Here is a 16,780-nt window from a genome sequence, read left to right as displayed (position 1 = left end):
ACTTATTTTTGAAGAATGTATTTCTTTACATGGAGAAAATAAGCATCAAATTAATCAGAGGTAAAACAACTGTTAACTGCCCCATACCTCATATTTACTAGATGTACAGATGTTAGAATATCGTCAATATATTCATCTAACTCTTTCCAAAAATCAAATTACAATTAAGTCTTTTGGGTAACTAAAGAAAGACAACGGTTTTTAGAGAACAGGTCACCATGTCATGTGTCTACTGTTGGCTTTACACTCATGCAGAGCCTAAAAATGCCACTCATTAACTTAGGAAATAACATCACCACACCCTGATTGCTGGCATGAGTCAGGGGTCCGGATCTGGTGTGTGAAGCCTCGTCATTAGCCAAAGATCTTGACAAAGATAATGTCACACACTAGTATGAGCTGCCAGGTTGTGTACACACATGCAAGCACAAACACACACACAGGCCGTTGCACTGTGCAGTCATTTCCACTTAACGGCTACCGGCTAATGTAGGTCAGTGGAGCACTGATAGCATGAGTGGGCAAGAACATTCACTCACACACACAAACAAACACTCAGGGGTTTAACAGCCTGTCATTCACTGGCACAAAGCAGAATGTGATTTCCTTCATTAGCCATCAGGCCTCTCTGTCTCTCTGTCTGTCACTCTTTCATTTTCAATCTTAACCGTCTGGCAAGATCACAACATGCTGTTACACAAGACAAAGACGCGAGGAGTCACAGGGCATCGAGGAAGAAGTAACACTACAAACAGGAATCTCTGGAACAAAAGCGAACATTTATTTATTCACCAAATTCTATAAGCAGCTACTCTATAATGCAGTTATCTCAAACCTGAGTCGGTATATGTGGTTATGACTGCATTTCATTGTCGGCGTTATTCCCGCACCCTGAGAGCGGGAAACACCTGGGCCGAACTGAGAGGACTCGGTGCAACCAGCCATTTCAAACCAAAGTCACTTCTGGGTGCCCATTTCCTTTGGGACCTCACATGTGAACCGTGCACGTGCAGCGTACAGTAGACTGAGACTCACACTGCTTCCTTTGACTAATGAGTCACTGTGGTTTCATGATGTCAAAAGACAAAACAAAGTGGACAATGCAAATTTTAAAAAGCAGAAGGAAGCAGAAAGAAAAGAGACGGAGTGAGAGTCAGAGAGATGAATGAGTCTTAAGTAAAACTGAGGGAAGGGGAATATTAACCCTCCTGTTTTCCTCATTTACAGGCACTAAAAAATATTGTTTCCTTGTCGGAAAAAAATCCAAAAATTCAGCCAAAAAATTCCCCAAATTTCTGAAAATTTGCAAAACTTTTAGGGAGAAAAATCCAATGTTTCCTTAAAGGTTTCCCTTAAAAGTTGGATTTTTAAAAAATCCCCCAAATTTGGCAAGAAATTCTTGTAAATACTTTCAAAAAAATTAGTAAAAATCTTCCAAAAAAATCCTAAAAATATCTAAAATGATTACAAATATATCAGTAAAATATTTTAACTCATTTAAACCTAAAGTGTCCTCCAAACATATGTGAGGGATACATGTAGGCCTGGGTGATCTTCCAACAGCAATAAGTTCTACTGTAATCTATTTTACTGAAAACTTTGTTGGTTTTTTCTGTATAAAATTTGTAAAGTTTGCACCTTCCTGTGTGAAATGCATTGAGATAAATTACGCTCCACATGCTGCTGGGTTTTTGCCATTTAATGTGGATAAAGTGGAGATTATTCCTTTATCCTTGTTTTTTTTTCATTTTTGAGCATAAACGTATGTATTTGTGTGTTTTTCATTGCAGTGTTAACATTAAAATTATTACCTGAAGACATCGATTAATAGCTCACCGGGGTTAAATTCAAATTAAGTCTTATTTTCTGTTGGGTTTTTTTGAAAAATAAGTCAGTAGAAGTTCTAAATAATTATGGATATCAACTAAAATCAAGGATGTCACCCTGAACTACATGCTTGATATGTTAACTCTGGTCTCAATGGGTTGATTTGGACAAAAAAAACAATCCTAAGACTTTAAAAAAATCTAAATGACACAAAAATTAAGCCTCAAGTGTAAAAAGTTGGCAAATAAGTCACGATGCATGAAAAACACATGGCTAGCGTCACAAAATCTCCCGTTCCAGAGAAGAGATGCCTTTCTAAATTAAGAAATTTCCGAGCAGTGGCCAACCATAGCGACAGGAAGAAGGAAAAGCAAAAAGAAGCATCCTGGTAAAGATTCAAAATGTTATGTAAAAACGTCCAAGAAATTAATTGAATTCATTAAGTGTTCTCGGACAAGACAGACCAGCTTCAGTTGTACTTTTCTGCAGCTGACCGCCATGTGATTTGTCCTGTGAAGATCAGAATGACATCATTTTCACAGCATGACCTCGCCTCTGTCTCATGTATTTTGTTTTCTAAATCTGAAAGATAGGCAGCATCAAAAATCTAAAACGTAACGTATAATTCACGGACGTATTAAGTACTATGACAAATTTTGATTTTCATTAAAATCGTCGACTGTGGCGTAACACTTGAGCAAACAGAGTTGACATTTATTAGCTTAGTGGTCATTTCCACACTCTGGATCCAGGCCTGCAGCAGGAAGCAGATGTGGACGAACCTCATATAATCCCAATCATCTGGGACAGGGGTTCATTGTGCGTTTAGTGTGTGCTTTGCGTTTGTGTGCATGTAATCATCACTTTTCTGCTCTGCTAGTCACCGTCGTTATTAAAGGTCAAACCGGTGACATTCTGTGTGATTTTATACAACTTGTGTTTCTGTGCTTTCATTTAGTATTCAGTTATTCAGTCACGGCGTAAAATAATATGACAGTAAGAGATTCTTTTCTTCCGTGTGAGGGACCAAGGGCACCTCAGCAGGATAATGCGTTGTCGAGAGTGAGTACAGGTGAGTTAATGTATGTGATTTCCCGTGGACGATATGACTCCTCCATGAATCCGTTTCCTTTCACATAAGTCGTGCATGACACACACAGGGCATTACTGCATAATTTCCTGAGTGTTTGAGTGTGTGGTCTGCTTATCTTGATCAATTAAGTTCTTCTGCCTTGTTGGTGGGTCAGCTAGCTTTCATCCTGAGAAGCCGCACGCACGCACACTGACGTTAGAGCGGAAATGTTGCGTCCCTTCTGAGAAACACCCGGCTTAGAGGCAAAGGGCTGGTTTCTGGGTTAAGCCGTGGGAAGGGGTGGGTGAGAACGAGGGAGGCTTGTGACACCAGAAGAAATTGGGAAGTCTTGCTTCTCGCTGAAGTAACACGAGGCGGCCTGACAGCAGTTGCCACACACATTCTCGCAAAAACAGCAGCCGACCCCTGTAGTGTACCCTACTGCACCCACGCACACAAACAAGCTAATAAAAGCACAGACGCACCAGGCTTCTCATTTCTTTAGCCAGCGAAGGCAACCATCAAAGCAGCTTTTACCAGCTATAACCACCAAGAAAAATAACGTGCCACTAGTCTTAGCAGGCGATGAAAAAGCTATCTCCAAACACTTCACAAAAAGTAGCTTGGCTTGATATTCGTGCAGCTCAGATTAAAACAGGAAACAGTACAAAAAAGACACCAGGACTACTCTGCTCAGTGGATCTTTTACAGCAATCAGCTTTTAATTGTTGCTTGATATGTTTTTGAGACGAGCTAACTGACAATATTACATGTCTGAAACCCACTTTTATTATTTAATAATTTAGGTATCTCCAGTATTCCTCTAGATCTTCTGTGTTCAGAAGATCAACAGTGAATTTGTGTATATCCTCACAGAGCGAGAAGGTGACCTATGCTTTAATATAATCCACTACAGCTGGCAAAATTTATGTACCATAGACAACACATGCAGAACTCGCACTGGGTAGTGACACAATTCACTCCAATAATGCCGACAAGGGATGAACAGTTAATGGATGTTAAATCAAAATCACAATCTAAAGCAATGCAATTAGAAAACTGCAAGGGCTGCAATATACACACGTGGACAAAATTGTTGGTACCCCTCAGTTAAAGAAGGAAAAACCCACAATTCTCACTGAAATCACTTGAAACTCACAAAAGTAACAATAAATAAAAATTTATTGAAAATTAAATAATCAAAATCAGCCATCACTTTTGAATTGTTGATTAACATAATTATTGAAAAAAACAAACTAATGAAATAGGGCTGGACAAAAATGATGGTACCCATAACTTAATATTTTGTTGCACAACCTTTTGAGGCAATCACTGCAATTAAACGATTTCTGTATTTGTCAATGAGCGTTCTGCAGCTGTCAACAGGTATTTTGGCCCACTCCTCATGAGCAAACAGCTCCAGTTGTCTCAGGTTTGATGGGTGTCTTCTCCAAATGGCATGTTTCAGCTCCTTCCACATATGTTCAATGGGATTCAGATCTGGGCTCATAGAAGGCCACTTTAGAATAGTCCAACGCTTTTCTCTCAGCCATTCTTGGGTGTTTTTGGCTGTGTGTCTTGGATCGTTGTCCTGTTGGAAGACCCATGACCTGCGACTGAGACCAAGCTTTCTGACACTAGGCAGCACATTTCTCTCCAGAATGCCTTGATAGTCTTCAGATTTCATCGTACCTTGCACACTTTCAAGACACCCTGTGCCAGATGCAGCAAAGCAGCCCCAAAACATTACTGAGCCTCCTCCATGTTTCACCGTAGGGACAGTGTTCTTTTCTTCGTATGCTTGGTTTTTCAGTCTATGAACATAGAGTTGATGTGCCTTACCAAAAAGCTCCAGTTTGGTCTCATCTGTCCAAAGGACATTCTCCCAGAAGCTTTGTGGCTTGTCAACATGCATTTTTGCAAATTCCAGTCTGGCTTTTTTATGAGTTTTTTTCAGCAGTGGTGTCCTCCTTGGTCGTCTCCCATGAAGTCCACTTTGGCTCAAACAACGACGAATGGTGCGATCTGACACTGATGTACCTTGGCCTTGGAGTTCACCTTTAATTTCTTTGGAGGTTGCTCTGGGCTCTTTGGATACAATTCCAACGATCCGTCTCTTCAATTTGTCATCAATTTTCCTCTTGCGGCCACGTCCAGGGAGGTTGGCTACTGTCCCGTGGGTCTTGAACTTCTGAATAATATGAGCCACTGTTGTCACAGGAACTTCAAGCTGTTTAGAGATGGTCTTATAGCCTTTACCTTTAAGATGTTTGTCTATCATTTTTTTTCGGCTGTCCTGGGACAATTCTCTCCTTCGCTTTCTGTTGTCCATGTTCAGTGTGGTACACACCTTTTCACCAAACAGCAGGGTGACTACTTGTCTCCCTTTAAATAGGCAGACTGACTGATTATGAGTTTGGAAACACCTGTGATGTCAATTAAATGACACACCTGAGTTAATCATGTCACTCTGGTCAAATAGTTTTCAATCTTTTATAGAGGTACCATCATTTTTGTCCAGGCCTGTTTCATTAGTTTGTTTTTTTAAATAATTATGTTAATCAACAATTCAAAAGTAATGGCTGTTTTTGATTATTTAATTTTCAATAAATTTTTATTTATTGTTACTTTTGTGAGTTTCAAGTGATTTCAGTGAGAATTGTGGGTTTTTCCTTCTTTAACTGAGGGGTACCAACAATTTTGTCCACGTGTGTATGTCATGCAGCACGTCTGACCCAAGGTTGAAGATCCGTGTCAATAGTTTACACACTCATGCCATCCATCTTGTGCGACAGTCACAATTTTGCAAACTGTGTTGACTTTTTAAATTGCAGCGGTCAGATATTGGTCAGACAAATCGCAACTTATTATTTCCCTACATCATTCAGTCCCAGTGACTACATGTCAGCGCAAATTCATATTTAATTATATTACATTATAGAGAGGAACCCAACAAATTCTCTGTGAGATCGTAGACAATCAGAGCTTTCAAGACAGCATGAAAAACACACAGTGGCGCACCCCTAAAACACTCTAAACCAGGCCCCCAACAACAGGTCCTACTCATTTCTCTTCATGTGGACTAAAATGTGATAAAGACAATTCAACATTATTTTCTTCATTTATCATTCATCATTATGTAGAAAAACAATCACAAAAACCTGTCAACTTGACAGATGAGCAGCCTGCATTCTGCTTACCCGAGCCCCTCCAGCTCATTTTCAACAAGCCTGACTGATGAGTTTGAAAATGAGAACCTAGCATACCATACACTCTACGAGCGGTACATTATCTCACCAAAAGAGAGATCACTCTCATGAAGTCTGCAAAAAAAACAAAACATTCCACTCCTCCCCTACCATAACCTAGCCGCGCTAGACAAGCCATGGCAACGAATTTAATTCTCTGCCAGGGTGAGTCTAGTTCCCCTCCTTAAGGCTCGAGGTTGGATGCTCCTAAAACTGGCCGGATGAATCACCATGAAGTGTAGAGTCAGAAGGCGGGCGTAACTAAGTGACGACAGAGGCGTGACGATTCTGACAGAAACAACCGGCGCACAATAAACAGTTCTCTTTCGACTCGGCTTTGGCCACAGCCCTTAAAGATTTGAAGCTAAAATTCAACTTGAAAGATAAACAAAGAACGGCACTGAAGTGTTTTATTGAGAAGAAAGACGTATTTGGACTTACGCCAACCAGATATGGCAAATCCTTAATATACCAGTTGGCTCCGCTGGTTGGGAAGCTAATGGGACTTAGCCACAATCCGGCGCTCTAGGAACTACGTCAGCCTATTCGTTACGCTGATTGGTTGTATACCTACCCAATTGCTGCAGAGTGATTTGAAAGACAACCTTTTAGCCCGCCTCCCTCCCTGTCGAGCGGTCCTACACCCTTGTGTCTTAAGAGCTGGGTCAAGCGCGGCTAGGCTACCCCTACCATGTTCTCACACACAAATGGAGACCTCGCATCCCAAACCTACTGCTCATGTGGATACATGTAGCTTGTTAAAACTTTTGAACCTCAAAACTCTCCGGTAGGTTTGAGAGGCAAAGGATTTTTTTAAATTGCCAAAATTCCACCATTTATCATCGAAAGAAACTGTAAAAACAGGAAGAATATTTGAATCAATCGAGCACAACATTCCGCTTCGGTGGGAAAAACAACCAAATCTAAGCAAAATCATATGATTTTATCTACGTTTCATTTAAAACTGATTTATGATGTTTGTTATACAAGTTTCTGGATAAAACAAAAACATTTAAGAAACCAAGAAGTCCTGGCTGCCTCTGCTGCAACCAACAGCTACACTACCAGTCAAAAGTTTGGCGTCACCCAGACAATTTCATGTTTTCCATGAAAACTCACACTTTGATTCATGTGCTAGCATAACAGCATAATCATCAATTAGCCTTTCAACACCATTAGCTAACACAATGTAGCATTAGAACACAGGAGTGATGGTTGCTGGAAATGTTCCTCTGTACCCCTATGGAGATGTTCCATTAAAAATCAGCCTTTTCCAGCTAGAAGACTCATTTACCACACTAACAATGTCTAGACGGGATTTATGACTAATTTAATATTATCTTAATTGAAAAAAAAATGCTTTTCTTTCAATAAGAACCTTTCTAAGCGGCCCCAAACTTTAGAATGGTTGTGTATGTGACCAAAATTCATGTTTTTTCAGTTGAACTGCAGACTGTTTAAACTAATTAAAAATGCAAGCAGTAAGATTATATACAGTATGTCGAGCCACTATTGTGTTTCAGTATTGGTAACACCTGTGGGCCTGGAAAAATTTGGTACATGCTGATTGATTTTTTTAACAGAATTTTCTTTGTCTTTTTATGATTATTGGCATTATAACTTTTTAACACTGCTAGCCATTGTTGTACTGCTTCTCTAGAGGTGCAGGACTTTATATTGAAATAACAAATTAGGCCAAAGTAAGCAAAAAATTACCAAAAACTGTTTGCCGTTCGAGGGGTTGACACAAAGGCAAAAAGGTCTTGAGAACTTACACTAAATGTGCGCACACACAGCTCAGTAAAATAAGGGGAAGCCCCCCGGTGAAGTGGAAATTGTTACTGCACACATGCCCACAAGAGCATACACACAAGCATGTTTAGCAGTGTCACATCTCCTTTTTGCCTTCCCTCCAAGTGTTTTATGTCAGCTCAACAGGACACTTTAGAGAAGTATGTGTGTTTGCACTTTTTTGCTTTCTTTGATGTGCTGGTCGGGAGTAACCTGCTTACAAAGGTGTGGTAGAAACACACACACACACACACACACACTGAACTTCTATGGCTAAACCCTGTCTAGACTACAATACTGCGCCCAGTGTTCCCATGCTGGTGAAACAATATCAGAGCTTGTCGGATGACACAGGTAATACATCACACAGACCTGTGCTTCATTTTGCTTCCCGTCGTGCGGTTTGATTCCTGTCTCTATGTCAGGCTGCTTTAACAGCTTCTCATTTCCAGCTTCAACCTCTTGCTGACAATTTTTACACATCTATAAAGACTGTTCATACTCAGGCTGCCGTTCATGTGCCACACGAGGGTACTTGGCACATGAGAAGGCATCGAAATTGCAATGCGCTTGCAAAAATGTGTTCTCAGCTGCATGTTTAACAAAAGGCGTAGGGGGGAATGATTCACATGATTCTTTCAGTCTATTATTCTCTAATGATTCACAAATGTCAAAAATCTATTCTTGCAGCGTGATAATAAAGTTGTGTTTACACAACAAAAAAAGGAGAATTCAACCTGAACAATGTGAGAGTGGGCGATATAACAATCTTATACTGTGCATGTTATTAATTTGTATTTTAATTTAATGTGCTTTTGAGGGAAATCACAAAGTTTACATTATAAACTAATAAAAAGTCCAAAAATTTCAACTCCATGTGAGCTGAACAAAAGCATTATTAATTGTGACACAATTAGGATGCCGCTTATTGGACACACTTTACATCTCTGAGGTGTAACTTCTTGTGAGAACAGAATGAAATGCGGTAGACAAAGAACAGCAGCAAGCAGACCAACATCCTGAGAAAAAAACGGAGGAGACACAAATCCCAACTTCTGGTCGGAATAAAATCAGAGTGAAAACAGGATGCAAAGATTTGTGAGTTAACAGCTGTGACTCAAACCACGGATTGTGATTCTACCTCAAAATATCGTGATGATCTTTTGCTCGGATCTCACACCCCTTGTGAGCTCTTGCTTCAGCTCTCCTGTAGTTGATTCTCTAAAAAAGCAACGGGTGTGGGCACATTTTGGATTGAATAACTCAGAAATTAGCACTGCATGATAATGTGAAGTATTTTGCTTAGATACCCGCCTCCTCCTTACTGCAGGACACACAAAGAAAACTTCATCAAACTACTACAATCATTTGGACACCACATAAAAGCCAATACTCCATCCCAAAACTTGTTGGCGAGCTTGAAAGGCATATATAATTCTTTTTCACTCTATTTTTTTCTGTCACCAATAAAACTACTTGCTCTAACCAGAAAAAAGAAAAACATCAGCGCTCCTTAATGTAACTATGACAGCACAATGGCAACCAACAGTCACCTGACAAAGCTTCTGGGACTTTTCAGCTGAACTGCAGGTTGTGTTTACACAGAGCAGATAGGAGACAGAGAGGGAAACAAATTAAAAACATATATTACATAGAGTCCCCATGTTTTCCAGTATTGGTAACACCTGTAGCCACTTGGAAAATTGCATGAGCTGGTTAAATGTGGGGGTTTTTATGTAAAATAAGTAGTCACTGAAATTAAACTTTTGTTGTTGTAAAGATTTTCTAATGATATATGACATTACAACTGCTCTGTGTTCAGTTGTGAACCAGATCTGCGCTACAATTTAATGTGTACTTCCTTTGTCGACACTCCACCTGTCCACCGTGTTTCATTCAGTTTGGCTTGGCAGTTTTTGGGAATCTTTCAGACAGACAGAAAATAAACAAACACTAACTATAACATCATGACTCTTCCTCTTTTTGCGAAAGTACGGCAAGTCAGCTTAACTGCCCGTTATGTTTCATATTAAATTTCAGTAGTTAAATTCCTTGTCTTCGGTCATGCCATTAGCACACTGGTATTGTTTGGAGAACCACTGCCACGGGGGACCACCCTGCATAAATCCATGCATACAACATGGTGATTTATTTTGGAATGTAGCATTCACTAAATGTTTCTATCAGGCTGCACGCTGTCCCACTACTTATAGAACGTTTCCCATAACACAGAGGTCACAAGCTCAATCCTTTCAGCTTGTATGCCTATCAACAGCTGTGTGTTCAATCATCTTGGCCTTGAACTGAACCCTATACCCTGACACATACTGTACTCCAATATATACCTTGTGTATGACTGCGTATAATGAATAAAGGAGGTGTAACAAAGAACACTGCCTCTAGAAACCAGAGAAAGCAATCCTTTCTCTGCCCACAGACACATCAAAACTAGAGTGCAAAATACAGTCTCCAAGACAGCAAACAGCGAGCGCTTTCCCCGTAGAACAGTGAGACTTGTTTCATGCAGCCAGATATGTGAGTCAGCAGTAAAACTTTGTCACCGCTGTATTTATGACAGTTATAATTTTACACCCAATCCAATGTAATGTACTCATCACGATCAAAATATTAGCAGCAAAGGAAAAACACAAAGTCACATTATCAAGGGGGTGATCACATAAAAACTGCAAAGCCAAAGCCCTGCAAAATGCACTGTGGTGTGTCGTGATGCTGGACTCTTTACTGAGCCTTTAGCTGGACAGCGGACTAGCTTTCCAGCATCATGCGATATCTAGGACTGACTTCTAGTCGGGCCGCTTGCAGTTTACCTCAGGCTATATTTTCCAGACTTACAAAAGCAAATATTTTTCTGCTCTATTTTACACATTACTTACATTTATGCTTTAAAACATGGCACATTTATAGATTGTTTCCCTTAAATGCAAGTTTATCCTTACATAAGATTTTCATACTTCAACATTCTCTTCTTTTAATGTATTTTTTTCTTACTTTTCAGGCCACTTGCTTTGCATTTTTTTGTATTCAACTATGTGTCAAAATGTTGCCACCTTTTTCCTATTGAATCATATTACTTTACTGCATATTATTTTACTTTTTCCTCTTTTTAAAACAAATTCCATCACATGGTAAATATTTTCTCTTATCTTAAATCCCATTCCCTCGATGTGTCCATATTGTTGCTTCTCTAACAGACTATTTGTTTTAAAAAAAAAAAATCTGACTCTTACATAAGTGCACTAATAGCTGGTTTGGAAAGTCGTGGGTTGACGGAGCCAGTTGATAACCACCCTTGTGAAACAAGTAAGATTGCCATTGTTCGGTTTTGCGGAACCAGCAACTGCACAGATGGACCAGTTTTGCAGAACCTGCGTCATGGGCCAGACTCCAGGACTCAACAGTACATATTTTGCCTTTTATCCAATTTGTATTTTTTGGATTAACCCATCACCACCACACCAGATTAAGGTTAAAATAATCATACTGTGTACCTTTCACTGATGACACGTTGCAGGATATCATAGCTGAACCTACATCTTTTGAACAGCAACTGATCTTCTGGCTGCCATTTGAATTCACCAACATGCAGTGCTGTTTCGTTCACCTTTAACGCAAAATCTGTCACATATTCACCAGAAAAAGGAAGACAGCTGGTGAAGAAATTATGGGCACATCCTGGCTACAATGCATTATGTCTCTGAGGGTATAGAAACATGTAATCTAGCTCTCCAAAGCATTACAGCATCAGGATTCAGACCAAAAATGTGCCCAGTTTACATCAAATCTCCGTTCAGCGTGTTTTCCTTCTCACTTCATAGGAGGTCCTGACATAATTTTTACATATGCCCCAGTGCATACCTTGTAATTTGCCTCTACTGTATATGAAGGCCACCGAAATTAAATCTCAAACAAAAATATTCTATTTCCGACAGTCAAAATGGGTCACGTGAATCTTTCTGATGGGGTCAAACATCCTAGGATACTTCTCACATTTAGGTGCCAGGTAGAAAAAAAATCTAAAGTGTCCTCTTTCCATCAAACAGCCAAAAAAGAGGCTTGAACAAAGCGTATAATCTCTGACTCCTTGCCCCACCAGAGCCTGTAATTATGCCTATAAAACACATTCTATATATAAACAACAATAGGCAGTTAAAGTGGGTGTTATGTCAGGGTGTTCTGGTGAGTCAGTGCGCAGAGGAGCACACCCCATGCGCTTGCGGTATTGTGAGTTTGACTCCGGCAATTGAAAGCTTCACACAAGCCTCGAAATTGGTACAACAGACAAACAGCAAATAGCTGAAGCACTTGCTTAGATGTTGGCTGCGGCGGACGAGTTTTAATTGTGCTTGGTGCGCTGGCACGCAGCCCACCTGTACTCAATCAGGACGAGTTTTCTGACCTGCAAGCTGGCGTGTTTGCTAAATAATTCAGGTGGAACTCAACATTCAGAGGCCGATGTTGGCAGCTGTGAGAAAATTTTGCTTGAAGCCACACTGACATGAACGCCATAAAGCTTCCATTCAGCAGATACAAAAATAGCGCGATTGCTGTGATTAACCAGCTCAAATTAATGCAGTTACTAGCACAAATGGTGAAGTTTTTAAGAGCTGTTAGATAGTGAAATTACTGTCTGGGGAGACACATGACAGCCTAAAGGCTAACAGGAAATATGTTTCACTGTAGAGGGGAATTAGGGTATTTCATGGCAATAAATTCAAGGGGAACAACAGACATCACACAAATAATCAAGAGTCAAGGCACAATAAGCAGTCAGTGGTGTCCTTTAAGTTTGAAAAAAAAGGGGGGTTTCTGATCAAAATCATGCCATTTTTAGTAGCCACAAAGACTGGAGGGATATTTTGCTGGGAAAAACTCTCATGTCAAGAACAAGACTTAAGAGAAGATTGCTTGTACACCAACAGAGGACTGTGGTTGTAGTAGGCAGGTTGACAAGGTGTGGATGTGTGTAAAGTTGTGAATGAGAAGTATGGCGGTACTAAAAGATTGGCCTTGTTAACTCTACATGGAGACACTACGGTTGAGAAACCAGGAGCCAATTAAAAATTCATTAACATATGGTCAATTATAAGTTACACTAGACGCACTGATGCTCCAATTAAATGTCTGTCATGTAAAAGTTCTCCTTTATCTCTGATGATGACATGCATTATGAAATAAATGGTCTGTAAATAAGTCAACAGTGGACTAGTCCTCGCTCCTTTGCTCCGTCCATAAAGCACTTCCTCTAACACAGCCCAGTGCCCCTGGTAGTTTTTGCGCAACATCTTCCAACTCCCTGTTTTCTGGAGCTCACACTCAGAGCACAGCACAAGCCATCAGCACACAATCAGGAACAGTCCTAGAGTCCTGCTTATTACAGAATTTGTTGATTTCCAGCAAGAGAGGCTTGTCAAAAAACGCAGCCTTGATCCAAAGTTTGCCAAAGAGTTGACAAAGTTCCACTTTTAAAGCCAGAACAAAATGTTATGAAATGGGCCAAGAAAGAATGTTGCAAGCTCCAGCAAGCAGCTTGCATGAAGTAGGGAAGTAAGGAGTGTGTGTGTGTTTGTTTGTAACTGTAGGCAAGAGGAGAAAAAGTTAACCATTCTCACTCTGATTACCTTCATTGCTCACAAAAAATCAAACAACAATCCAGTAAAACTAATCAAAGAACCTAATTTTCCTGAAAGATAATGAATTATAAAGAAAACCCAAACCTAGTGCACTACAAGCTGCTACTAGCTAACCTGTGACTTTACATATAATAACTTGAAGTTCCAGAGTTGCAAATACAGACGATAAATGAAACCTGATGTAGCCATAACATCTCCAAACGCATCAGAATCAAATTTATGACATTAAAGGGCCACTTAATGACACAAATGTTATTATAAAAGTGCCATTCTTGTTGTGGCTATCTGAGTTATTTCACAAGCCTGGGAGAGGTCCTATTTTGAGTCAAGAATTGCAAAATAGTAACATCCAGTGATGTAGTGTGGGCAAACCTATGACTGCGGGTCAGTGTTCATCAAAAAGCAAACAAAACATGCCAACAAAAGGTCCCTCACATAATCACAAGCAGAGGTAGGATAAGAAAGGAAACACACTAACACCTATGTGATCTAGTACAACAACCCTACACTAAAGTCCTTGCTTTACTGGGGGTGAATTTGATTGCATTATGTTGTAACGTCTAATATTTTGCAAACCTTAAATGCATGTGGGCTGCATCATCATCCTCCACTGCAGTACATATCTACCCAAAAACCTTTACCAAATAAGTAAATGCAGTCATCCAATAAATATTTAATAGAGCTTTCAAGCATTACACCATGACAAAACTATGTGCAGGAGAACAGGGACGCCATAGGAGATCATACGTGCAATTAGGCTCAGTTTTGGGGATGTGAACAATGACTCATTACAGTGTACCCCAACAACCATTTGGATAACAGCTACAGCCACAATAACGCTGTACTTTAGCTACAAGCTAAGCTACTCCGGTAGTAAGGAATTAGCCCAGGGCTGGAGGCAGACGTGAATGTGTCCTGTTTTGATTTTTAATTTGACACAAGCAGGAGTCGGTGGTGTTCTGTGGTGTGGGAGACAATGCTAGGCCGCCATGTAAAGCCTGGAAATGGGAGGAAAAGGAAGAGGGCAGTGTGGCCGCCCCTGCCTCACCTCCTGGGGGATACAGTGAACCGGGAGACGGGGAAGGGGTGGAACATGGAGGGTCAGTCGGTATGGAGGAAAAGGTGGAGATTGAGAGAGAGATAGCGGTGCTGATGAGATAAATAGACAATTTAAGAGGCTAGCTGGTAATTTTAACCCACCATAAAGTCGCTGCCGAAGTTGTCCTCTCCCCTCTCCTCGTCCCCCTCGCTCATGGTCTTCACCCCCTGGATAAACTTTCTCAGGATGCCGGCTTGGTCCATCCTTCGGTCCTCTCGTAACGTGTCCCGGTGCCTTTTCCTTAAAAAACAAAACTGTCTCCCAAACTAGCAAGGGGAGGAGAGATTTTTAAAATAAAACAAAAGCGGACACAAGGGAAGGGAAGAGGGGGGAATAAATAAAAATAAATAAGCTTCACGGGTCCTCCCAGAGAGTCATCGTCGGCTCACAACACAACACCTTTTTTTTTTTATTATCGCCCCATGTTGTTTCTCCCTCTCCCTTCTTTCTTCTGGACTGTTTTCACAACGACAGCGGTTAGTCCCGGAGAAAAGCGGCGGCGGCCCGGTTTTCTGCCCCACAAACAAGTTTACAACCGCGACGGGATGTAAACTGTAAACACTCGGTTCCGCAAGAAAAGAAAAATAAAGAAAAAGGACAAAAAGCCCGGTGTGGTCAGTCTATCTACCCCTCCCTGTCTACCTCGGCTGCCACATTCACACACTGCTGCTCGTTATTCGCTACTGGGGAACATCCGGACTGGGCAAAGCCAACGCAGACATAGACCCTCCCTTTCCACGACATAGCCGTCACTGATTGGACAGAGGTGACCAGGAATTAAAATGTCATTGGCTAATAGGGATGTAGCTCTATCAAATAGCCAAGTCTGATTAGATCGAAAAAACGTCTGTCGTTTGGACGTGTTTCGTCATCGTCACAATTAACTACATAAATAAAATAAAATAAAATAAAATAAAATAAAATAAAATAAAATAAAATAAAATAAAATAAAATAAAATAAAATAAAATAAAATATGAAATGTAAAAAATACATTTATTTGTGTGCATGCCATTTTACATATAACACACATAAGTTCAACTAAGATAAAAAAAAAATAACAAAACTTAGACATAAAAATAAAACAAAAAAGAAATTACTGGATGAGAAACATAAAGATTTATTCTAAATATGACTCACTTGGATGCATTTTGGAATTATCATAATTGCAATATTAATTTCACTTAAATTAAAATGAAATTCAAAAAATAGCTTGCTATGTAAGTTTGAACAAATTGCTACATAGGAAATGTAAAAATAAAAACTGAATGTTTGTGTGCTATCTTTTTGTATTTTGTGATTGTTAAACCTATGACATAAATGGTTTGAAATTTTAAAAATGTAAAAAAGTTGTTATATAAGTTTGATCTTAAGGTTAAAAAAAACAACAAAAATTGATTATCACATAAAAATGCCGTTACTAATTTTTATTTCTCAGCTTCTTCAATATATTAGTCTGTGAAGCAGCAGAACTATAATTCTGTTTACATGGTGTAGCTGCAGTCAATACAATGTCAGTACTGATTAATCTGAAAAGAAGCCATGAGGGTGATAGAATAGAATAGAATAGAATAGAATAGAATAGAATAGAATAGAATAGAATAGAATAGAATAGATAGATGTAAAGCTCTGAATTCAGAAGCATCTAACAGCCTGCAGGTTAATGGGTCAGAAATATAATCTGGATTAAGATATTGCCAGAAATAGAAACAAATAAATGTATCACGTAATTTCCCCCTCCTATGGTCACACGGGTATACAATTCTCTCATGTGTGCATGTGTGTGTGTTTGGACAATATGCTGTGTCACACATTCACTTTTGCAGTGGTAATGGAAATAAATCAGAATTTAGAGAAACACACAGTGAAAGTCCTCTCATTATTATTGAGGTAGAGGTACAATAAACAGCTGTACTATACTATGAAATGTGACTGCATTAGTACTAGCAGCAGATTAATATTATTTATTCGTTACATAATTATGTTTAGGGGTGCTAATTTGAGCATCCAGATCATTTAAATTTGATGTAAGTGACAACGTGAAGACGAAGAGAGAGTGACACAGATAAAGAGGAGAACAGAGGAAGCAAATTT

At 39.7% G+C, this 16,780-nt stretch overlaps 1 protein-coding gene across 3 annotated transcripts in view; it reads right to left on the bottom strand.

Annotated features, from left to right (window-relative positions):
- ptpn12 (protein tyrosine phosphatase non-receptor type 12) overlaps nt 1-15,392 on the bottom strand; it is a 66,971-nt gene extending 51,579 nt beyond the window's left edge. For 2 of the 3 annotated variants that reach the window (XM_051948928.1, XM_051948918.1), the window contains exon 1: nt 14,790-15,392. In XM_051948928.1, coding sequence (XP_051804888.1) covers nt 14,790-14,891 — 102 coding nt within the window. In that variant the 5' untranslated portion in view covers nt 14,892-15,392. The remainder of the gene's footprint in view (nt 1-14,789) is intronic. The other variant, XM_022210748.2, reaches the window with a different exon arrangement.
- Between the last annotated feature and the right edge of the window lie 1,388 nt (nt 15,393-16,780).

This window comes from Acanthochromis polyacanthus, chromosome 1, assembly GCF_021347895.1.
Source record: "Acanthochromis polyacanthus isolate Apoly-LR-REF ecotype Palm Island chromosome 1, KAUST_Apoly_ChrSc, whole genome shotgun sequence".
Classification (NCBI taxonomy): domain Eukaryota; kingdom Metazoa; phylum Chordata; class Actinopteri; family Pomacentridae; genus Acanthochromis; species Acanthochromis polyacanthus.
The sequence above is the reverse complement of the archived record's forward strand: the minus strand, read 5'-3'. Positions and strand labels throughout refer to the sequence as shown.